The 24965-nt window shown below is 43.2% G+C and overlaps 1 protein-coding gene across 1 annotated transcript in view; it reads right to left on the bottom strand.

Annotated features, from left to right (window-relative positions):
* MSANTD1 (Myb/SANT DNA binding domain containing 1) overlaps positions 1 to 24965 on the bottom strand; it is a 45986-nt gene that overhangs the window by 13899 nt on the left and 7122 nt on the right. Inside the window, exons 2-3 of the mRNA XM_068404134.1 lie at positions 22508 to 22600; positions 8458 to 8722 (exon numbers count right to left, since the gene is read on the bottom strand). Of these exons, the coding sequence (XP_068260235.1) occupies positions 8458 to 8722; positions 22508 to 22600 (358 nt within the window). The remainder of the gene's footprint in view (positions 1 to 8457; positions 8723 to 22507; positions 22601 to 24965) is intronic.

The following is a 24965-nucleotide window of genomic DNA, read 5'->3' as shown; positions in this document are numbered from 1 at the left end:
CTAGCCAAGTCTACATTCCACATTTGTTTGCCCATGTTGAAACGCCCAATATATTCAAGCAGTGGGGTTTAAAACATTACCATCCTCAGCTGCTCACTGCAACACATTCACCATGGTCAGTCATCTCCACGGGTGAGATGGCAAAAAACCACGCGTGAGCACACCTCAGCCATGCCAGTGCAAAGTCCAGCAGCTGCATTAGGACTTCATGGGACATGGTTTGAGCCTTGAGGTCTGCAAAACATTGTGCCAAAAAGGACGGGAAAAGCTCAGAGCTGTTTTTCTGTGGACACTGCTCTAGGGGCAGACTTGTGTTTAGCCCGGCATTAGCCAGGACCCCCAAGTCCTCATCAGCAGAACTGCTGCCCATCCAGTCCGTCCCCAGTCTGTACCAGTGCAGGGGACTCCACCATCCCAGGGGTAGGACTTTGCATTTGTCCTTGCTGAATTTCATGAGGTCCCTGTCAGCCCATTCCTCAAGCCTGTCTAAGTCCCTCTGAATGGCAGCTCTGCCCTTGCACGTGCAGTCTGCAGCCCCGCAGTTTGGCATCATCTGCAAAACAAAGAGCGTGCACTCCACCATCTCCTCCTTCAGGCTGTCAATATTAACCAGGGCATGTCCCAGTATAAAGCCCTGCAGTCCTCCACTTGGAATAAGCCTCTAGGTGGAGTACAAGCCATTAACCACTACTCTTTGAGCCCAGTGATCCAGCCAGTTTTTCACCCAGCTGGCAGTCCATCCATTTGGAGTATAACATCCCAGCTTGGATACAAGAATGCTCTTGGAGACTGTGTCAAAAGGGTTTCTACTGTCAAGCTAGACAACATATATTGGTCTGCCCCCATCCACAGCTCTAGCCATTCAATCACAGAAAGCAAGCAGGTCAGTCATATAGGATTCACTCTCAGTAAATCCATTCTGGCTATTTCCAGTCACCACCTTCTTTTTATGACTGGAAATTGCTTCCAAGATGGCTTGCTCTGTGATCTTCCCAGGAGTTGAAGGGAAGCTGATCAACTTTTAATTCCTGTTCTTGCTTTTTCTGAAGATGGGTTCAACAGTGGCCTCTATTCAGTCCCCAGGGACCTCCCTCAATCATCACAAACTTTCAGAGTTCATTCCTGACTCAGTGCTTTTCTACTACTCATATTTCCTCCTACCCTGCTCCAGGCACACCAGACTGAGAGACCTGGGCAGTGAATTCTGAGATAAAGAAGGTTCCAAGGATCCTCAGCCTTATAACTTGCATCTGCTTTCACTAAATCACCCACCCCTGGTGGTGATTTTCAGGGCAACCACCAGTATCAATACAGGCTGGGGAATAGGGATTGAGAGCAGCCCCATGGAGAAGGACTTGGGGGTACTGGTGAATGAAAAGCTGGACATGAGCTGGCAATGTGCGCTTGCAGCCCAGAAAGCCAACAGTATCCTGGGCTGCATCAAAAGAAGTGTGGCCAGCAGGTCAAGGGAAGTGATTCTCCCCCTCTGCTCTGCTCTTGTGAGACCCCACCTACAGTACTGCATCCAGCTCTGGGGGCCCCAACATAAGAAGGACATGGAGCTGTTGGAGTGAGTCCAGAAGAGGGCCACAAAGATGATCAGAGGGCTGGAGCACCTCTCCTACGAAGAGACGCTGAGAGAGTTGGGGCTGTTCAGCCTGGAGAAGAGAAGGCTCCAGGGAGACCTTACAGCAGCCTTTCAATACTTAAAGGGGGCTTATAAAAAAGATGGGGACCAACATTTTAGTAGGGCCTGTTGCGATAGGACAAGGGGTAATGGTTTTAAACTAAAAGAGGGCAGATTTAGACCCTTAAGGAAGAATTTTTTTTACAATGAGGGTGGTGAAACACTGGCACAGGTTGCCCAGAGAGGTTGTAGATGCCCCATCCTTGGAAACAGTCAAGGTCAGGCTGGATGGGGCTTTGAGCAACCTGATGTAGTTGAAGATGTCCCTGCTCATTGCAGGGGGGTTGGACTAGATGACCTTTAAAGGTCCCTTCCAACCCAAACTATTCTATGATTCTATGAAAAGTTTTCAGGATTAGGTATTTTGCCCAGGTAGGTCAGTACCTTGTTTTTTATGTTTGAGCTCAGCTGTGTACCCAGACCCCATTTTTTTTCACAAAACTATCATGATTTTGAAGGAAGAGCTGTTGTTTATTATCTGCCCACACAACTGCAGAGTTGCAGCTACATAAAATCAGGTACTTCTCTGGCTCTGAATGCACTGAATGGATACTAATTCTTCCACTTCTGACTGCTTACCATAGCTCTGGGCTAAAAAAAAAAAAAGGATCACTACCAGGAGGTAGGCAAGAGAACTTCTTTAGCTTAAACGCAGCACCAGCAGCAATCGTCTACCTGTATGGAGTCTGGCTCATACATAAAGAAAAAAGGATGAAATAGATGGAGAGATGAGAAGATAAGGGGGAAAGGAGCGTCAGTCCTTTGGAAAAGAAGTAGGAACGCTGCAGGTGGAGGCAAACAGGGAGAACATGCACTGGAATAGTGATGATGGTTTAGCTTTCTGGTAAAAACAAACCAGAGAGCTGACTTGGTAATATTAATATCAGCTTTCACTGATTTTTTAAAAATTTTTTTTCTACAACTGCCAGAAGTCCAGAAAACCTGGTGAGACAGCTGCGAGTTTTTGCCTGCATCAAGGTAAGCAGAACCCTGGCAGAACTGAAGTCTAAAGCGAAGATGAATTTACTGCTCTAAGTCAGTCATTACCGTAACTCATCACAACGGGTCTTAGTTACATCCAAAATGTAAAGTTGGGTTTTTGTTTGTTTTGTTTCTGTGTAGTTTTTGTTTGTTTTAATGAAAAATGAAGAAGTTGGAAGGAAACAGGATAATAGTAAGGCTGGGATGCAGTAGTCCAGAAACGAGAGAGGAAGATGAGCCAAACATTCAACACTTTGAAAACACGCATTGGGCAAATCACTGCCTGAGTGAGCAAGCCAGACAGAAAACTTAAGTAAGAAACAGGGGTAAGCAAGAAAGCAGAGCCTGCAAAATAAATTCACGCTGAGTTTATCTAGACCTGTTGCTGTTTCATGAGGCTCTATGAAAACCCAGCGGAGAGCAGAGGCAACTGAGAACTCTCTCCAAAAACTCAGGGATCAAAGTCAAGTTTTCAGTGGACAAATAGCTGAAGTATGAAAAACGTTGTCAACCTAGTTAATCTGAAAGGTGGCTGCTTGTTTTATTGCAGAGAAGTGAATAAATTAAAGGGCTTTGAGATCCTACTGCCCAAACCCTCCATGGAATGAACTGAGACACCAGCTGAGAAATTTGTGCTGCCATTGACCTTTCTTCAGACTTTATTCTCTGTGCCTATTAATCCACTTTCTAAAATAAAATTATTACAATATTATGTTCTAGAGAGTTTTTAAAAATCATCATTCTTTAGTCAGTAAAAAGCAAGCAAACTATAACTTGCTTTTTTTTTTTTTACTCTCTGCTCAAAATACTACTGCTTTTTTATTATTATTACAGTATTTGATACTACGACTTGCCTTAAGGAATGGATACAAGATCCATCTCCTGGGGTTTCTGACAAAAGCTTTTGAAATAAATAATAAATAGCAACTGTTCATGAACCAACCAATGGTGAGGAAAAGAAAGATGTATAAAAGTACAGTACTAAGTTGTGCCCCTGATGTAAATTATTGAAATTAAAGAGAAAGCTGGTTAAAATATTCAAATTTAAGTTTCTGCGGTAATTTGGCTGCAATTATATTTTATCATTTGCTGTAGCAGCGGTCAAATATTCCAGTGGCTTAATGTCATAGAGTATAGCAATGGATTACACAAGCAACGATGTTTAATTGCTATCATGTACACATGAAAATAAAAAATTAGACTAATCTTTTATTCAAATCATGAGACTGATTCAAATTTACCAATCATTAACATTAATTGACTGTGATTCAAATCAAAAAGCCACAGCTGCATCCTGTTTCCTAGGCTTTGGGGAGGGTGATGTTTTTGAAAATAATAAATTTGCATTCACACAGTTCTTATTTTTAGACATCAGAAGGAATCAGTCAAAACTTTGGACTGCCGTGCAAGCTTCACAAACCCTGTGCCCTTTTTCTAAGCCAGTGTGTATTATGTCAGTGGAAATATTATAACAACAGATACAGTGCACTGTTACACATTAAGATCAGCATATTAGGGGTGACAGGACAGTGCTTGCTTTTGGAAGGACTAATTATAGGTTTATACGTGCTGAATGCCCCAAGTAGCCAACATCACAGAAAGAATTCAGCACATACTCTAAGTGATGCTAAACTGCAAGAGCTGGCATGCTAATCTCAGCCAAACATTTGACGACCAGCACATCAGAAAGTTTAACTTTGAATTCCAGCAGGTTTGCCTCAGCCCTTCCTCCTTCCAGGGCGGATAAATAGGGAGGGTCACGCAGCTCACCGCACAGGTGTCTTTAAAACTGAACATTAAAAACCTGGTGGCAGCAGATATTTCAGATTCTACTGCAATTCCTAAAAGCAGAATTTTACTCAAATGCACCTGCAAAAAAAATTTTCCTTCCCCTTATGGTGCTATGCACAATTTTCCACCCAGCCAATTTCCACAGTGGATGAAATGGTCCTTTAATATACAGAGACTCCAGTAAGAATTACTTCAGGTCGTGGTATACTTGTCCCTGAATAGTTTTCTCCAAACGCACTTGGACTACGGTAATGCACAGGAACCGCTCCCAGATCAGCCCATCAGCCCGCTGCCTCACTTCTGGCAAAGGTCAGTACAAAATACTTCAAGAATTGTTTTGATGGACAGGTTTTGGGGGGACATTTGCCCATAAAGACACTTGCTTACTTTTCCATTGAGAGCTAGTAATATCCTGAAACCCATTGTCTTTTATAACTCTCATATAATTTGAAGACAAACAATGTCTGTATTTTTATTTAATAAATCTAATCTTTAGTAAAAATAATAATAATAAAACAACCTACTGCTCTCTTGGTATCAATGATTTTCAGTGGTAATGAGTTCCACATGCTTATTATGCAGTGTAATACAAATTTATATGACTTTAACTAGTTTTACATTTCTTGCCTTGCAATTCCAATAAATAACTTCTTGTATTACGGCAAAATAAATATCTGCTTTATATTCTGAAAAATAGTATGGTATATTTTTATGCACCTCTAGAACTCCTTTATATTTCTTCACCTTCTTTCCAAGCGATTCACTAACTTTTCCATTTCTCTTAATAAAGCAAGCTTTCCCCATCTCAGCCTAATTTTTTTTTCTAAACATCTTCTCATTCTCTTGTCACCTCGTTGAAATATAGGGCAGTCAGAAATGAACACAAGAATTCAAGGAGGAAATAATGACATAAAATAGATTTATATAATGGCATTTTAACATTTGAATAAAGTTTTTACCTCAGATGTGGAGGAATGGGATACGACCACCCTAAAATTGCTTTTGTGATGGATGCTCACGTGCACTGAACTACACCTGAACTAACTTTATCCGGCAGCACAAAATTCTACGTCAGATCCAAACGTACCCAGACCCAGGGTGAATACTTGGGCTGTGAGCCCACACTGAGCTCCATGCCACTGCAAGTATGCATGTAGTTGCATTAGCTGCAGCAACTGCAATAATCACTGGCTAAGAAACACTCCTCCCCTACCTGTGTATATGTTTGTCTGACTTTGACTCCTTCTGCACGATGAGTAATGGCTTTCACTGAGCAAAATAAGCAAAACAGTATTTACAGAACTGCATCTTAAAATTATATGGGATCCTCAGACTGGAGAGCACCATTATAAATATGTTCACTACTTTCTATTTTATATACTTTAATGTTTCAGATCTTTAATACCTATTTCAAGAGTTGTCCCAAGAGAAGACATGCCACTTTTAATACTGAACTTGGTTAAAAGGACTAGTAGAAAAATTCAAGTACTGCTTTTTCTTTTATAGAAAAAAAAATGTATACATGCATATACATATGTATAGCAATTTGTAGGACAGAAATTTTATTTTCCTTTATGAAATAGTGGCACATAGCTAAGTAATACTATTTTCTGACTAAATATTCCAATCCAGTTAATTTCTGACTCTCAAAGTAAGGCTCTAGACCATAGCATCTTTGCAACACCGTAAACAGTTACCTAAAAAAGTAAAGCGTCCTGAACTGGCGGGAAGAAATAACTGCTCGGGTGCAGGACACCCCCCTTATTCCTCCTGCTGGTGCTACATTCTCCCATGTCACGCTTACTAACCCTACGTAATCATTACAGAATAGTGTCTCAAAATAGAGCATTTTCCCACTCTCAGGATCTTCTTTCTCAGTTTATGCCACAGTGCAGCAATGATGCACAGAAATACAGTGAGGTCAAGCATCTTCCTCAAGTATCCTCCAGGCACCAAAGCGTGGATTAAAACTCAGCTGCCTCCCAGCAAAGCCAGCAGTCGGTGGCAACCCACATCATTCAGTTTCATCACGTCTCCTATCCTCACACACCAACAAAAAGTCCCCAGAAAACTAGAAATTGTAACTCATAGCTTTTGTCTGTCCCTGTTTCTCTCCACCGCCTCGCCTTGAAAGCAAAGCACACAGGCATGCTCTGGGTAAGAGCAAACAATAAGAAAGATGCATTTCACAGTCAAGAGAATAAAATGAAACAGCACCGTGATAGTGCAAGGCAGTTTTCTAACTCTCCTAAATTAGCATCTTCATCAATACGCAGGGAGTTGCAATGCACTGCAGAACAGAGAAGCAGCACGGCAACATGCAACAGAAGCAATCTGAGAATTTCACAGGAACAGAAGAATAATTTTTTTTAAAAGTGCTGCATTTCCCCTCACACACAGAGCATATGTACATGAGTGATTTTATTTCTTCCCTTCCCCCAATGCAACTTTAAAGTAAAAACATTAATTAGAAAAACTGATTGATGCCAACACTGAACGTTTAGAACAAAGGCTGACAGAAACAATCTATTCCACTTGGCAATTACATTACTTAAATATCATGCAGTGTTGCTAGACACCTGTAAAATCTCGGTGCCAGGAGATGTATTTCTCAGGAGGGAGGGATGCAAATTTAGCAGGCTGAGCAAAGGCCTGGGAGCCAACAACTCCCGACTTCTACATCTGCATCCAAGTGGGAATTGCTGGGTGATGCTGGGCAAAAAAATTATCCCTCTTCCAGCTTTCTCATCTACGGTCCAAGTGAAGAAAATGGTAAGGATTACAGCAGGGTTAGTACAACATTTTGGAGACATTAGCATTTGCTACAAAACATCAAGTTTAATACTATGGGAAATAATGTTAAAGATTAGGCTTGGGGATCATACAAATGTAGAAGGAGGACATTCAAAGTCAAGGGGTTTACAGGATTTTCCCTAGTTTTCTATTTGATGAGTAGTCTCTGCGTTAAATGCAGTAAGGGTGCCTTACAGAAAAGCCAGCAGTTTTAACATGGTCGCCTGCTGTAATAACCTTTTTTATTATTAATACAAGCTTTGAGGAGAGATTAAATAAGAGAGTCACATATTTGATTTTCTTGCATTACAAGCACATAGCTAAAGTCACCACTCAGGATTTCCAGTGTGAGGCAGTTTGTGCCTCACAGAGATAAGAATTTAAAAAAAAAAAAAAAAAAAAAAAGAAGGAAAAAAGAGAGATGCAAATATTTCTGTTAAGTTCTAATTATTTTTTCCCATTCAAACAACACATGCATGAATGCCTTGCATTTTCTAAAGCCAACTTCCCCTCCTGACTGACACTGCCTGGTCTTTATCATCCCCTGGTAGACACCTCCGCCCTCCCCCCGGCTCCTTTGGAGCAGTATTGACAGTGCACATTGATTCCCCCTCTGCAGATATAATAGTTCTTTCCCTACTGCTGCTTATAATTATAGCAATGTGTGTCACTCAGTAATAAGACATTCAATTATTTTTGGCTCTGTGAAGTGTAACCCTTCAACTCACGAGACCAAAATCTAGGAGCTTCAGCTCCCCCCCACCCCAAACATTATTTTGTTGGGTTTTTTTTTTTAAAAAAAACTTTGCCTCGCAATACCGATTCTCACTGGCCACTTTAAACTGCAGGAGTTTCACTGCAAAGAGCTGCTGCCAAGCTAACACAATCAGTCCCCTAAGCAAAGAGGAAAAACAAAAAAAAATAAATCTCTTTTTCCCACTACATACATTTCCATCCCTCTGCATCAGAACAACGCGAGCTAATTATAAAGAAACAAAGTTGTTGCGGAGTTTGACATGAAATGGGGGGGAAAAATTAACAATGACGTAACAGCGCTGGCAAGAGAGAATTTTAAAAGCGATATGAACAATCTTTAATCTTTTATCGACAGATTTTCCTCTAGGAGACTTCTTTCTGAAAGGCAAAAATCACTGCGTTGTCCCTGCTAAAATCTCTTAAAATAAAAAGAATTAACTGAAGCTTACCTGTACTGGAATGTCATATTTGTAATTTTTATCTTTATTTCCTCTCCGTGGCGAATTTCTCCAGTCATTTCAAAGAGTTTGTTAGCCATTTTCTCATAAACTTTGGCATTCCTTTTAGTTTGTTTCAGCTCATCAAAAAATTCTTCCCAAACCAGCATTAAACCTCTCATTTCTGCATCAGTCCAGTTTCTGGCCCTCCTGTGTTTCTCAGTCTGAGAAGAGACAATGTAACTGGGAATTTCTGCTGCAGCCATTGCTGACTGACCTAAAAGGGTTTTAAAAGAGGACACTTAATATAGATTGAGTTTTCGGTTTAGGTTTTTTTTTGTAGTGCAAGACATGCAATATGTGGATAAAGAATTTGAATGACAACAGAACATATGAAACCTTTTTTGCAACAGCTTGAAGCTTGAGTGCACAAAATGGGGCCTACATCTGACAGGCAGGAATTTAGTTAAAAGCTTTTAAACAGAGAAACGTCATTTTGATGTCACGTTTCCATAGCAACAGAGCAACTGCATAAGCTACAACAACAAAAACCTTTTAACTGAAAGCCAAAGAATCAGGACAAAGTTGACAGGCCATCAATATTAAAGCTTTTAAACACTTTAGGTTTAACACAAAAAAAAAAAAAAAAAAAAAAAAAGGATCTATGCAGCCTTTGAGCAGCTACTTTTAAGTTTCTACTTCTTTTTTAGCTTTCCCTTACCTTTTAGGCAGACAATCTGCTAGCAGGGGGTCATGGTCGCCTGAACGAGCTTTTAAGTTGTGCCTTGACAGACTCTCTAGGAGGTTGCAGGGACTGAGGCCACGTACACACACACCAAAAAAAAAGCTTTTTTTTTTTTTTTTTTTTTCAAAAAATACTCTGCAAAAAGCTTCAGCCAGCTTTATGAAAACTATACATCTCTAAGCTAATAAATGTTTAAGCAGGCAGGCTCATTAAAAAGGAGCCTGCATCTGGATTTAAGAACATGCACAAAATAGCATTTAAGTGTTTAAATACAGAGAGAAATGTACATACAATTTCAATATAAAGCCACTTTTTTTTTTTCCCCGAGATGTTTTGCTGCTGATAAGCACACACTGCAGTCCTGTCAGTATGAATTTCCCTTTGTAGGTATGTATTACTGTACGTGTATTTTGTATTCCTAGTAATTTAGATGCTATTTATGCATCCTGTGTTCTGCCTTAGGACTGCAGCAGAAGCATTTCACCTGCTTTATGGGGAACCTAAAAAGGATTATTCAATGAGTTAAGAAAAAAAGAAGGCTGCAAGATGCTTAGAACTGTGAATAAATTGCTTTGCTGTGAAACAAGCCTTTTGAGCTGGGTTCTATATAGGACTAAATTCTGCCAGCAGTTATACCGGAGAAGCACCGCTTATTCGTCGCATTAAATAGTGTGCAGCACAAGCAGTGGGCCAAATTCTGCCCCGGCTCACACTCGTGAAACCCGACAATAATCTTTCATAAAACAGTGAGATGCAGGAACTGCGTTAATTCAAGCTGTCCGACCAGCTAAAGAGAAAGATGTTCATTTCCTACGGTCTCAATCTAACCGTGTTATGTAAAATATAAATAAATAAACCACGGACCTTCCTTCTTATTATTTTCTGTTTCAGCATATAACAGCAATAAGGACTTCACTGCAGGGCAGTTCCCGAAGATTAATGGCAGGCAGGGGTTAATGGCCTGAGGCTCACCCAGTCAGTCCTTAATCCCCAGGAAATGTTCTGTGCCTCAATCCTTAATGCTTAAGTATCCTATAAATTGTAAGTCTTCTCATAACCACATCCTTGATCTTAACAACAGTTTAAAAATGCACAGCTTGGTTTGCATCCTGGAGATGGCAAAGAGAGCACATAACGTTCCCAAAAGGTACACTAGTAAAATTCGTAGTATCTTTGCCTTCTTTCTATTTTATTTATTCTATTGTTTATTATAAAAGGCACAACAGCATACCACAGAATAAGGGGGGCGGGGGGAATCACATATACTGTACATAGGAACTTCCACTGCTCCAACCCTAAACATGTCTCTGTCAGAAATAGACCTGCTGAGTCACTGGCTTCCTCAAAAAAAAAAAAAAAAGAGAGAGGGAGAAAGAAAAAAATCCCCTAGCTTCCAGATAACTACTTTCAACTACTAATATGACAGCCTAGTAACTATTACCTTTAAAAATGTGTAAATAGCAGCATATGTTGTGATGATGATCTTGCATAGTTTGTCTCTTGGGTGGCCAGCTGGGAGACATCACATGATCAGGGGACAGATGGTGGTCAGAAGAGGATCAGCTGGTGACACGTTCATTTTATTACTTTATTGTTTTGTTTTGTTTTGAAATTCCCATCACTTAACCTTGGGCTCCATGCAGCTATGTTAATAAAACCGTACCAAACTGGGCTGGCTGCAGGGGCTGGGGATCACCAGGACAAGTTTAAGGAAGCAATAGAGTGTCCGAGAGAAAAACACCACCAGTCTGACTTGGGACCAACACACGCTACGGCAAAGCCAAGCTTGCTTTTCAACCTTTAATCATCCACTAAAGGCTTGTTTTTCCCCTCCAGACTTTAATCCACCTAGGTTCTGAAAATGCTGATTAACACCACTGAAACCTATAGCATGATATGTATACATTGCAAAAATCCCAAAGATGGTCTCTGCTTTAAAGGGTTTTTTTAATCCTGTTTTCAAGAATGACAGCCAGGACAGGGTGGGAGAGAACCTGTCCAGCTGCAACAAGTTCTTTCTGGGATGGCCCACAACTGTTCCTTCCCCTTTCCATCCCCACTTGCCCGGCATATGTGCGGCTGCCCCTTGTGCTCCGCACCATCTGCTGGGGCTGTGCCCGGCCCCCAGCCCCAAACCCGGGATCCTGCAGAAGGGGGGAACTTGTTTCCCTGTACAATTCGCATCTCTTAACTTTTCTATATGCTGTTTCCTATTAGTGTAATTGACAGATTGATATAGTGGTACAGTGCTATTTAACATCTGTTAAATAAAAGAAATACTTTCTAATAATACCTCCCTTATTCCCCTCCCCTCAGCACCAGAAGGGACTCAGGTTTTATCCCCTCCTCTGAGAAAGTCATTGATATTAATTATGGAGGCTCCGCATGCCTCCTCTGCCTCGCTGAAGCACACGTGCCAAGCGGTTGATAAAGTGACTGTTTTCCTACGCGGAGCTGAAAGCAAGGAAAGCTTTTTTACCCCCAAAAAATCCCTGAAGTCCTCACCCGAGCCAGGAGAGGAAAAAACCACCTCTCCAGGCTATGCCTCTCTCTGCTGATGTTCTGCGCAGTCCCTGGGAGTCACTAACCCCTTGTCCGGCAAACCTTTGGGGGAAGAGCAGCCCTGCGACAGCAGGAGAGCGGTCCCTCCCCAGGACTGGGGCATGCAGTGGAGACGCTTCGTCAGCACTTGTCTGCTTCTTGCCCCTCTCAAGCTAGAGGCCAGACAAGATTTGTCATCTGTCTCAAGACTGGCTGGTCACCAAACCCAGAATAACTGCTGGCATGATGAGCTGCACCTCTGCCAGACCCAAGGCACTGATGCACCTGGCACTGACATCCCTCACACTCCGCTCTGATGTCTCTGCTGGTGGCAGAGTCCTCCAGCATCAGCCTCCTCCAGGCTGAGGACCAGCCTGGCACCAAGCACCTCGCAAACAACTGAAACTGTTGCTGTTCTCCTCAATAAGGATGTTACTTCTCTTGGAACCACTGAAATACATAAAGGTGCTTCTGAGTCAGTAAGGGGGAGTATCATGTTGCACAGCAGCTGAATTAATGCACTGGCAAGTATTGTTTTCTTCTGGTGTTGCAAGAGTCTCCCAGCGGTAGCATGTATATAGCTTTGCTTTCCAGAGGAATAGGATTCTCTTGGGAAATGTTGCGTACTCTTTCTGTTACATGGAGCTCAGAGTCTCATGGAAAGAATGAATAATGTGGCGAATGTTTCTCTCCTTGAGAGCTACAACCTCCCTTCAGGTAGTTGTAGACTGCAATAAGGTCACCTCGGAGCCTCCTCTTCTCCAGGCTAAACAACTCCAGCTCCCTCAGCCGTTCCTCGTAGGTCAGACTCTCCAGACCCTTCACCAGCTTGGTCACCCTCCTCTGGACTCAGTCCAACACCTCAACATCTTTCTTGAAGTGCGGGGCCCAGAACTGGACACAGTATTCAAGGTGTGGCCTCACCAGTGCTGAGTACAGAGGGACGATCACTTCCCTAGACCGGCTGGCTACACCATTCCTAATAGAGGCCAGGATGCCATTGGCCTTCTTGGCCACCCGGGCACACTGCTGGCTCATGTTTAGCCGGCTGAGGGAGCTGTGCCAACCGACTGTGTACACAGCCTTCAGCTTTGCAAGTGTGGGCTAACACATGCCAAATAAACCTTCCTTTAGCCAAATTTTATGGAAAGGGGTTTTCCCTTGCATTTGCAGGGAGATAACGGCTCTAGTCAGTCAGTCACCGGAGCTCAACCCACAGACTGTGAGCCATTAAACTCTGATTACAGAAGAGCATGTCTGATCCTGCTGATGAGGATTGTGGTAGAAGTCAGGCAGCACCTCCTGTGCAAACCAGAATTTATTCCATTAGGATACAAGAAATTCCTGCAACTTCTCCTAAATGTACTTCTGTCTCTGAAGCCCAAATGGGCAGCTGCCTCTAGAGAGGGGCTGACGCACAGGTCACTGCTTGTTTGGATTTCAGAAATGGAAGTACATCCATTTTGGTTCAGGTAGGTCTTGAGACTGATTGGTCTGGTCCCAGTTTTAGCGCTGCTGGCAGCAAACACCACTTCAGGCAGTGACTCTGAGCAGTGACTTGGAAGGAGGAGGTCCCCGCTGGAAGGCCACCAGAAGAATACATCGCACCTCAAAGACACAGGTCCAACTCTCTAAAACACGTGGGTATCTCAGTAGGGCATCCTGTAATGTCTTGGTTACATATAACTCAAAAAACAAATCTGCTTTCACTCCCCTTTTGTGTTTCAGGCAAGCTGTTGAAAGCAAGGTGGTCCAAAGCACAGCCTTGTCACTGCTCCCTGAAATCCTCCAGTCTGGCCCCCCAGGAGCCTCACACATGTGTGGGTAATAACAGATCTTGAAACAGGATAGTGGCTGCGGAGCACATGTTCATTCTCTGGTTATTTCAGTGCACGCACACCTTGATAACGCTGATTAAAAGGGTGTAAAAGTATGTACGTGGCTGTTTAAAAAAAAAAAAAAAGACATTTGGTTTTTGCATTGCAGTGGGTTGCTGTGTTTTAAGTTCAAAAAAAGCTGTCTGCACATGGTGGGAGGCTGTCTCCTGCCCCACATTTTGCTGTCCACTGGCCTAAAAAGACCACTTTCTAAAGTCTTACTAAAAGTGATATTTTTAGTGTCTCTCATCGCTGCACCCTGCAATTTGCAAAGAGGCATAAGTGCAATGAGAGAAGAAGTACTCTTCCACTGCTTCTAAAAAGCTTGGCCAGAGGAGCCAAGCAGGGACAGGCAATCACTGAGAAGCGGCTGCCGCCTTTTCTCCTCCATTGAAACAACAGGTCCATAGCAGCAAAGCCGTTGGGCTCAGGAGAGTGCTGGAAACCAGGAGCTCATGCTAAGGTAGGGAAGCCCCTTGCAGACCCCAGAGCTGGGTTTGGGAGCTCTGATAAGGTCCATGCACCCTCCGGTCTGCCAGTCTCCTTGGGTGATGGAGTCGTGTGGGTTTATAAAGGCTCAGAATCTTGAGAAAACTGTAAAGGTTGTGAACACAGAGCCATCAGGTCAGTGCTATAGAACTGCACACAAACCACAGCTCATGCTGTCCTAATGCCTGTGAGGGAAGTTTAACTGAGGAACAGTACAATGCTGTCTGTAAGGGAAGAACAAAGCTATCCACACTGCAGGAGGTCCTATTACAGAGACAAAAAGAAAAAGTTATTCAGGCTGAGGAAGTATAGTAGGTGTCTCACAGTACATAAAAAAAAAGGACAGTCCCTTTCATCAGAATGTCTGCAACCTCACTGGGACATGCCACAAGGAAACAAAAAGGATAGACCAGGAGGGACAAGTGACAGCAATGTAATACTGAGCAAAGGCCATCGCATGCTTGGATAGCTTTTATGTACATCTAAAATAAATAATACCTGCGAAGAAGTCTAACAACAGGAATGGGTGCTCTGGAGGAAGGTGGCTGAGGGGAAGGCATCCTGGCTGACCCAGGACAGAGTTTGATATGGCAGCACTTAGAACAAGTAAAATGAACATTTCCACCTAAATGTCCTGCCATGGGACTGTCTGTGTGGCAGGTTTCCCTGATGGCAGAGCGGTGCGCCAGGCAGCCCAGGAGGACGGTGGTCTGAGAAGATGCAGGTGAGCTGGACGAAGCTGGAGAAGGTTTTGATTTAATTTTGCTAGACTACATCCTGCTTGAATTTCACTGTAATCAGAACATTTCCCAAAAGCATTTTGATCTTGCTGAACTGGCAGATTCTGACCAAAAATACCTCCTTTGCTTATTTTAGTAGTAACCATGGAAGCCAGCTTTACACAGACATTCAGTTGGAGAGAGAAGGATGGCAAGAGATGGTGAGGTGAACACAGACAAGCCAGGAAACGGGGCTTCAGCAGTTTTTGTGGTCAGACCAGGAAGCATCAGCACAGACAAGGGGGAGAACCGGAATTATGTGGGGCTTTAGAAGGAGCTCATGGACTGCAGGGAACCTAAGGAATTCACTGCTTGGAGAAACCAGGTATAGACTGGTATGTTGGTAGTAATTAGATTAAAAATTACAATACCAAGATTTTTTTTTTTTCTTTACTTTGTATTTTTTTTAAGTTTAGCACAAACACAAACACTCATGCTACAGAAAAAAAATCCCTTATGTCCAGAATACAAATAACCACTCCCAAGATGTCTGGCACTTACAATATATGGAGGCAGGATGTCAGACTAGATGGACTTTCAGTCACACATGTTCCTAAATTTTCAGGCATACAGCGAGAGGCAGGCAATATTCTTAAAAATTTAGTTATATAGTACAGAGAACAGAGACATCAGTTCTCCATGTGTCATACTCCCAGTTCAATTTATAGCAAACCGATCATTTCTGAGATTTGCTTACTCTTAAGAAATCATTTGCAGGTCCTTAGCATATGGAACGACCCTGCAGTACGTTGTATCAGACATATTCCTTTTCTGGTAAGCAAGCAACAAATCAGATTACCATGAAAATCGCTCAGTTCCCAATGAACTGTTTCCCAAATCCCACTTGAAAGAAATTATTTTGGCCCTGCTTACTTACAGGGGTTAGTCAATAAGTCCTCCTGCCCATGTTTGGTTTTTAGCACATTTTAGAAAGCTACGTGCTGGAAAGTGTCTAGTTCATTAACAACTGCTCCTAAAATGCTAAAATGCAAATATTTCTCTTTCAGAAGCAAATTCCTCTGAGAACGTGTTCTAAACACTTCACTTTAGACATAGACCATGATTTAATCCCGTTCAGATTTGAGATGTATCAGAAAAGAAGAAAAATAATCCTGTTGTGCAGAAGTCTGCCCTGTGCCTTGTGCTGAGCGACGTCTCCACGACTCGGCACGGCAGGAGAAAAATGCCATGTCACAAAAAAACAGCTGATGGCAGCTGTTTTGGCCGTGGTGGTACAGTGGCTGCACACAGCATCGTTTCTGCCCCAGAAAGGATTAATGCTGCTGGTGTCATCCCTTGCTAAGAGCAGTGTAAAAGGTAGCGATATTTGAATAAATGCTTGGAGAAAGTTATCATTTCATTGATCCATTAGCGAGAAGCCATGCCCCAGATTCACACAGATGAGAGCAACCCAAGGGAGCTCAGCACTGGCGCAGGACTCCAGCTAAGCAAGTTTTCACACCGTTGCGGTAGCAAACATGAGAGCTGCATTGAATAAATGGTTTCTAGCTTGCTGTTCTTCCAGAAAGGAGAGCGGTTTGGGCCCTTTTCCAGTAACCTCAGAGAAACTGCAGTGCAAGTCGCTTGGCAGTTCCCTGCCAGAAGCCCAGCCTCGCTGCTCGGAGCTTGCTACTGGCTTGGCAGCCTGCTGCATCCACCCAGCAGCTGTTCGCATCCCCACGCCGCCTCTCCCTGACTCACTGCCAAGGCTCACGATGGACAAGGGAAGGATGCTGGTCCCTCGCCATACCCTGCCCTCCGCCGCGCTCCAGGCGAGCCCAGCAATTACCCCAACATGGCTGGGGAACACCTCGCCCGCTTGTCTTGGTAGGGGACAGCAGTAGGATTAAGTCCTGCTGTTCTGCAGTTTAATCAGCCACAGGTTTTGAAAACAAAAAGCATTAAAAAAAAAAAAAAAAAAAATCAAAGATGTCTGCCAAGACGAGTAAGGCAGGAGCTTCTCCAATTCTTCTACGCTTCTGCTCGGAGACCCCAGACTACCCCCAAATGCGGGCTTTTTCCCTCACAAGGGTACACTCAGCTCTGCAGCCCCACAGCGGACAATTTACAAGATAAAAAAAAAAAAATTGCAGATAAAATATTTAGGGCACAGGAGATTTTCGTATCACTTCATAAAAGATTTAAATACTAAAATGTAAATGGTGTTTTGGGTATTACTGCGAGGCAGCCTCAGGAATGGAAATTCAAGAAAAGTGTTGCAACCTATAAAGTTCAGACGATACTCGTAAAAGACTGCCTGATCTGAGAGCTGCCAAAAAGATAAGTAAAACCAAATTCACCAGCAGTGCTGCAACAGCCAAAGAGCTTATCTGCTCAAGCAGTGTCTAATGGAAGTTGAGACTGTACAAGAGGTAGCTGCTGTTTCTGGGACAGGCTGCCAGCGAAGTCAGCCATCCCACAGCATCTCCCTGTCCTTCCATGGGAAACGCGTATGGCTTTCAAGGGACCCAACTGGAAGCGTCACACAGCAGGTTGTGGTTGGGCCTGACTTTATTCCCAATGCGTGCTCAAAGTGTTTCAGGAGTATTTAGTACCCCATCAGAGAGCTAAATGAAAAAAACGCCATCCCCAGTGAAAACACACAGGGTTTCCAGTAGAAGCACGTGTTTCCATGTCGTCCCACGGAGACTGTGCAGCCATATGGTCTGTGAAGTCCTGGATGGTCTGTGTTTCCAAATGCTTCCCCCAAAAGGATGACTTCTGCCTTCATGCAGATGATCTACGCAAGTAGCAAGCTACCGGGACAGAGCTGCACCTCCAAGACAAACACAGTATTGGGAACGAGAGCGTTAGCTCTCACATTTCACGATAGCCAGGAGGACGACCCATCACAACATAGGCAGGTTTGTTGTGATATGCGTATAACGTTGCCCCTTTAACACAAAGTGGTTTGCCAGTATTTGAGAATTTGTAATTCCTCTTCGTTTACAGCATGCACACTCTTGCTGCCTGGACATCCCAGGGACAGCCAGAGGGGTCATCTCTCCCTCCCACATCCAAGTGTGTCTCTCCACCCAGCCTTCTGCCCAGGGATGCCTCTTCTCCTCTCGCTGTCTTCACCATAAACCTGTACTGCAATTGCTTTTATGTTCCTCATTGACTCCTGACTTTTTCCCAGCTGTTTTTTTCCCCTCTCTATGGCTCTCTGCTGTTTATCAGACCCAGCTCCGCTCCAACCACTCTCCAGCCACCAGAGTTCAGTTTATATTCCAGCCTGAGCATGCTCCTCCAATCTGGGCATTAGTTTCTGTTGTTTTGGCTATCACTAAACCAAGGAGTGTGTATTTGCTTCCTCTCTTGGCCTCAATGAAATGCTACCAGCAAACCCATCAGCCTACGGATCAAAGAAACATTTTCTAGCCGTCGCATACAGGAGCATTCTGGCCAGCCCAAGGAAGTCCATATGCCTCCTTTCATGAGTTCTCCTGAACTAATGCACACCCACAAACTACTTCTGAATGCAAAATTTTCCACATCCACACCAGCTGTCCAATACCACCAGTGATGTTAAAATCCTCCCCGGTGCTTTTCATTCAATGTGGCATTCAGTGTTGTAAAACAGAGGATGTGTCCCGAATAAGTGTAGGTCTGTGCAATGTGATTTGCCTGCCTATAAATACCCACCACAACATGGGGTATTCATAGGATGTCTCGAGTTGGAAGGGACCCATAAGAATAATCAACTCCTGGCTCCTCACAGGACTACCTGAAACTAAACCACATGACTAAGAGCATCGTCCAGATGCTCCTTGAACTCTGACGGGCTTGGTGCCGTGACCACTGCCCTGGGGAGCCTGTTCCAGTGACTGACCACCCTCCACTGAAGAACCTTTTCCTAGTGTCCAGTCTGAACTTCCCCTGATGCAGATTTGGAGGAAAGCAAAGCTGATACCACCAAAAGGAGTGACAGAGTATCTGCCACCATCCATCTCTCTGGTGATTAGATCATGTGAGTGCAACAAGATTAGTTTAAATTATGGGTTAACTGGACTCAGTTCGCCTCTAGAAGCTTAGCAAGCACTCAAACAACTTTTTTTTTGGCAGAAAAGCTGCTTCCAGTAGGTGAGCAAAGATTACTCTAAATCGTAACAAAACTGAAGAGCTACAGACCTGGTTTTCAGTACTGCAGAGCCTACCTGTTTCCAGCCACACTCCACGGGGGGCTGGGCATACCCAGCATACATAAGAAACCTAACCCAGATGTTTGAGGAGGGATTTGGAGAGAAAATGTATGGAACCTAAAGCTACACAGATGTAGGAGACTTCCAGCATGAAGATGAAAGTACAGACAAGCTGTCCAGAGGGAGTCCATGGCAGATGTGAATGGCACTAGGGAATTCTTATTTTGTTTCATCCCTAAACATTCAATTGACAGATTTCTGCAGAGCCAGAAGGAGCACTTTTGGATCCCCATCAATTGCTCAGTAGGTTGGGATTTTTTGGTTAGATAAAACGGCTTTAATGACTGTAGGACCACAGACCTTCTAAACAAATCAACAAGGAACCACCATCTGATTTCAGAGATACAAGACTAAACAATTTACAAAAAAAAACAAGCCAGTTCACAACACAGTATCTTGTTCTCTTTTATTAAAGTGGCCAGTGTTTCTAATTTGCTGTGCAAACAGAAAGCAATAGTGTGTTTCCCAAGGGAGGCAACTCTTGTGCAACTGTTTATGAGAGGCAATGGGCCAACTCCAAAGGATGTAGGAAGCCAGTCCTCTTCTCCCCCCACCTCACTCACCTTTCTGAAAAAGGGTATTGTAAAAACTACTCAGACCAGCTTTAACCCCTATTTTGCTGTGGATTTAAGAAGAGCTCAACAGCTTGATCCACAAACCTTCCCCACCAAGGGTAGAACAGGTATGACTGCTTCTTGTCAGCGTCTCATCAGCCATATAAATGAAAATATTCTTCTCTGTTAATATACTGCAACTTTAACCCAACAGTGATGGCTTATGTGCTTGAACATCCTGTTCGCACTGACTCTTACCCCACACTGTCTTTAATGCCCTGTAGCAATAGTCCAGTGGCTGAAGCCACTCAAACAGACCAAAAGCTCATCACAGGCAGCAGTCTAAACTATTCCATCCTAACGCCATGGTTTGCTCCATTTGCAACGTTTTTCCTCTCTGCACACTCTGCTTTGTGACAACTGGGCAGGTAGACTATATTAAAGCTCATGCATACCTTTTCAAATGATTTCTCATCAAGTCTCAGCGGGAACTAATTGAAGATTAAACTAATAATTCCTTGAGGCCTCTTACAGAGTGTTTTATCACTTTTTGTGAATACATTATGGAGAACTTCAGTGAAGTGCTGATCTGGCAGGACTACTGAACACACGACCTGGAGTGGCTGGACAACCCAACACACATCTGTGAAGTGAGGACTTGGGACATCCCTAATAAATGGGACAAAACAAACCCTTATCCATTTCTTCTGGCTGTAAAAAGCAGTCTAGCAAAAACACGGTAGTAAACGTTTTCCAAAATATCACCCTGCCGTTCTGACAACAAAGGAGTAAGTCTGACAAAAGCTGTTTGACGTTACATGAAATATTCCTGACAAACTCTCTGATCTTCTCTGCCTCCTGAAATCTGGAGAATACCACCATGTCCAGCCAAAAACCCAGCTACTATAACTCGTGTTGATCCCTGCTTTAACCTGCTTCCCCAATAACCAAATTCTTTCATTGACTGATCTGCAGCTCCATCCCTGACCTCTGATCCGCACGGTGCCTCTCTGGGTATTGTATATGGCTATCAGATAACAACAACTGACATCCAGACTTCCACCAGCCTCTGGGCAAAAGCCATATTGCTGGCTCATGGCAGACCCTCAGACGAAAAAATTAATGTGCTTTTTCTGCAGTGCCTTGCAGGGTTAAGGAGTCATTTAACCAGAGATGAAAGGCAAAAGAAAAGGTCCAAAAAGGTTTTGAAGCAACAGAAAACACCCCCGGAATGACAGAACCAGACGTTTCACTCAGTAATAAAATTCATGGTCCCAAAAGCAGGATTAGATATATTCTTTCAAGCATTTGCTTTGACAGAAATACACATTTTCAGGCTGCTTCTGCTGTGAAGGCAGAAAAGAATCCTGAACACTGGTCACCACAACTGTTGGTAATATTTTCAGAGTATTTTATACATCTCATTATTATAAATATTTTAGAAACATTATTGTGCTCTATTCTACTCTGCCTCCCTATGTCGTTTTTATCTTACAAACTAGAACTCCTTCAGGCAGGCATCATATACAAGTTCCTGTCTAAGCATTTAAAATATCACAGGTGGTGTGAGTTATCAAAATTTCTGGAATCGCTCTCACCTTTAAGATAATTTAGATGTTTCCCACTACTTCCGACACGCTAAAATATGGGAAAGCAAGATCAGCTTTGTTTTAGATTATTAACATGATATAACAGTTACATTGCGCTACACCCAGAAATGGTCAAAAATCAACTCTGATTCTCAAATGCTCAATTCTGTATGAAACCTTAGTGAAACAGTAAGTAAATCTTGTGAATAAGGTTTTTATTTACTTTTGACTGTGTTGATTATTGTCAGAGAGCCAACATCTGTGCTGCTGCCTATTTTATTTATATAGATACATATATATACACACTTGCTTTTCATATATATATACACACACACGTGTGCATATTTATTGTTTTACCTGGCTGATTTCTAATAGCAACTATTCCAACCTCAGTCTTCAAAGAGGAGCAGAAGGGACAGCTGAAGGAAGACTGGGCCATCACAGCAGAGCCCAGGGAAACCTTACTACATGCAGAATAACCCTCGGGAAGTGGAAGAACATTGTATTTTTCCCAAAAAAAAAAAATCAGAAACATGTTGCATATCCCTACAGACTCCACACCATCTGAGGACAAACCCAAGACTGGTAAAAATCAAAGGCATGCTTGGATGATACAGGTTGATTTTCTGTGTGCTGTAGCTTTACTTAAGAATCGCCAAAAAGAGAAATTACTTTGCCTTTCTCTAAGTAATATTCTTGTCAGAAAATTCTGCATGTAAAAGCTGGAGGAGAAGATGAGACTGAGTGCCAGTCTAATACAGGATCATAAGAAGGTATGTCCACCACAAGACCCAAAAATACATTGGACTCTCAAGACTATGAAGGAATATTAAAAGTCAACAAATTTTAAAATACACCCCTCCCAGTCTATGGGCTAACATCTCTGATATGGTCCAGTCACACAGCAACCTCAGAGACAGCGCATCAGGAGAAAGCAAACAGGTTCAAGGACAAAGTACCGATCAGCTAAACCCTATAAAAACCCAAACTGGCAATCACCACAGAAAGCAGGTATTATAGCGTGGGCTCCTCTGTCCACAAGGTACAAACCTGGGAAGCGACTCCTTACAAGGGACTGAAACAGTGACTGACTTGACCTCCTCTGGCTGAAGAGAGGACAACACAGCAACTTCTCCACGCTCCCAAATTGCAGCCCTGAAACACTCTGCCCCGTTCCCTTGCCCTGCTTCTCAGAGGTGGAGCAGAAGGGAGGCACAGGCTCAACACACAAACCCACATTTTCATAGCTTTGGGGGTTTTATGGTGTGGAAGAAAATCCTCAGTACCTGCTGTCCTAGGAACAGAAGATCCTCCATGAGCCTTGAAGTCAACGCAGGAGTCCTCACAGCAGATCACCGACCCGGGGCAGAACTTCGTGTCTAGGGGAGAAAGAGTTTGGCAGAACAAGGCACTGTGCGGGGAGTGGAGGGAGGAAACATTTCAGAGCAATCAAGGAGAAAGGTCAGCCATGCTTAGCCAGGGTTATCTTGTAAAGGTCTAGTGAGGTAGGTTTAGTTTAGTTTGCAAACTCTAGCCTTTCAAACAGTACAGACAAATATATTTCCCCATGCTATATAGTCCCATCATAACTGACTTGAATTGGCCTGTAAGCCTTCAACAACCTCACTTCTGTGTGCTGAAAGCTACTCACCTTAAGCCAAAAGAATATGACAAACATCCTCATCTACATATCTTACCGCTGCCAGCAAAAGGTGTCTCTTCAAAAGACATCCCAGCCTCACCCAGTCCACCAGCAGATGTAATTTTTCCTGGCTTTTCTCTCATTTGCAAAACTCTTCAATTAATGAGTTAACGTTCAATGCTCAGCGTGCCGTCATTCAGAGGATCGCAAATCTTTTTTAAAACATGGTGGGTCCTGAAGGTATTGTTATTTCTATTTTACACAAGGAGAAGCCAGAGATAGCAAGAGGAAAAATTTCAAAAGCTTCTAAATGACTGTGAAACTGAAGTAATTTTCAAAGAGAATTGGACACTCCTGAGCTGAAAAAAACCTTGCACGTCCTTCAGTCACATCTCAATATGAAATATGTTCTCAGTTCACTTAAGGCAAGGTCCTCAAAGCCACAGAGGTACCTAAAGAGTACCACAAAGGGAAACAATTTCCAAGTCTAAGATGAAGAGCTAAATTAGCCATGACTTCTCCCCTCCTCCAAGAAAATAACTGATTAGGTGCCTAATAGTCCACAGGAACACATGTTTTTCACCGAAGGAAGGTATTTGGGTACCTCAGGTTTTTCTTCCTCCGTGCTGCGGTCCCACCATTTTGACTGAGATGAACCTCTTAGCACTTATGCCCCTGAAAGCCCACTTGGGATTGGGAAGTTGAGAGCACAGCTAATGCTCCTCAACACAGCTCTGGTGTCGGTACGAGGGAGCAGCTGCTCCGACTTTCATTTAAAGACGTGGCTGGAGGAAGAGGGTGTGGTTGGGGTGGCACGAAAATAGCACCCGCCGCCCAGGCAAGGTGGTTGCAACCTCTGCCAGTGGAGAGAGGTGCTGGGTTTGGACTCTGCCTCCCTCCAGGGCCAGTTTTGATTTTTATCCAGGGATGTTTTAATGCAAAGCATGTAGTAAGCAGCCTCAGGAATGCTGCCAGATACCTGCTCCCCACCTCCCTTCAGGGGAGGTCCCAACTGGTAGACCACAGTCAGGCTCCCACTTGCTTCTCTCTGGCTCTGCGAATCCTTCTCCGCACCATGGCACAACTTCAATAGGAAGGGCTGAGAGGTTGCCTACAGCCTGGGAAGGGACAGGTGGATTTGAATATCCCTTGGGAGCAGGAGGACCCAAAGCCAAGTTTGACCACTTCTGAGACGAGTATTATAACCATTAAGTCATTATACGAAAACCACCACGCCAATCATTTGTATCTTAAGCAGCGAGCGCAAAACTGTGAGCTGAGGCCTCGGCAACAGGGGCAGGTTTGACTCCCCTGGCTGGGTTTGGAACTTGCAGAGTGTGGGAGCTGCTTGCGGGATGCAGCGTGAGAGCAGGCACGGGGATGCGGGTGGGAAAAGGGTACCCAGGAGCCTCAGCAGGTATCAGGACACATATCGGAGAGGGAACAAGATCCTGCAAACAAGCCCTCTTGAAATCACCAGAGATGCATCAGTTCCCACCATTCAAAGTCCTGACCTATTGCTTTAGGGTTAAAATGTCAAGGTAAAAATCTCTTTTATCACCACCAAAGTGCTTTTACCTTGAATTTTTAAGTGTTTGTTTAAACTGAGGTTAAAAATAGTCTGGGGTCCTTGACTGTTAAGCAGATCATAAAACTCTGTAGTCCGATGGGCTATAGAAAGTTTCTATAGTTTTACTAACTATTGTGTGCCTAGTTAGCTGCCTGCACCATCTTCATCCTCAAACTAAGAGAGTTTAGCTGCAGAAATTTAACTAAAGGGGTTTCTTAAAGGAATTTTTGAAGTACCTGTTAGCCAATGTGTTTTTATCACAAACCAATGCAATAAAGTAACACCTAGCTCTATGTTTAATTGTTAGAAAACAGTATGTTTGTAATTAAAGAGCAAGTCTATACGTGTGTGTTTAAATACTGTGAGCCTGATTTTCTTCAAATTTGTTGTTTCTTCCAGTTCTTTAAATATGTATTTGAAAGAAGTGGAAGGACAAGTAGCACTATTTGGAAGTTGCAAATAAGTCTTTTGAGAAAATAAGTACATTTTAACCTCCCTGAAATATACTAACCATAAAAATAGGAGCTCTGTG

This window comes from Nyctibius grandis, chromosome 6 (genome assembly GCF_013368605.1).
Source record: "Nyctibius grandis isolate bNycGra1 chromosome 6, bNycGra1.pri, whole genome shotgun sequence".
In the NCBI taxonomy this organism is placed as follows: Eukaryota; Metazoa; Chordata; class Aves; order Nyctibiiformes; family Nyctibiidae; genus Nyctibius; species Nyctibius grandis.
Note: the sequence above shows the minus strand (reverse complement) of the source record. Positions and strands in the feature narration are given on the sequence as shown.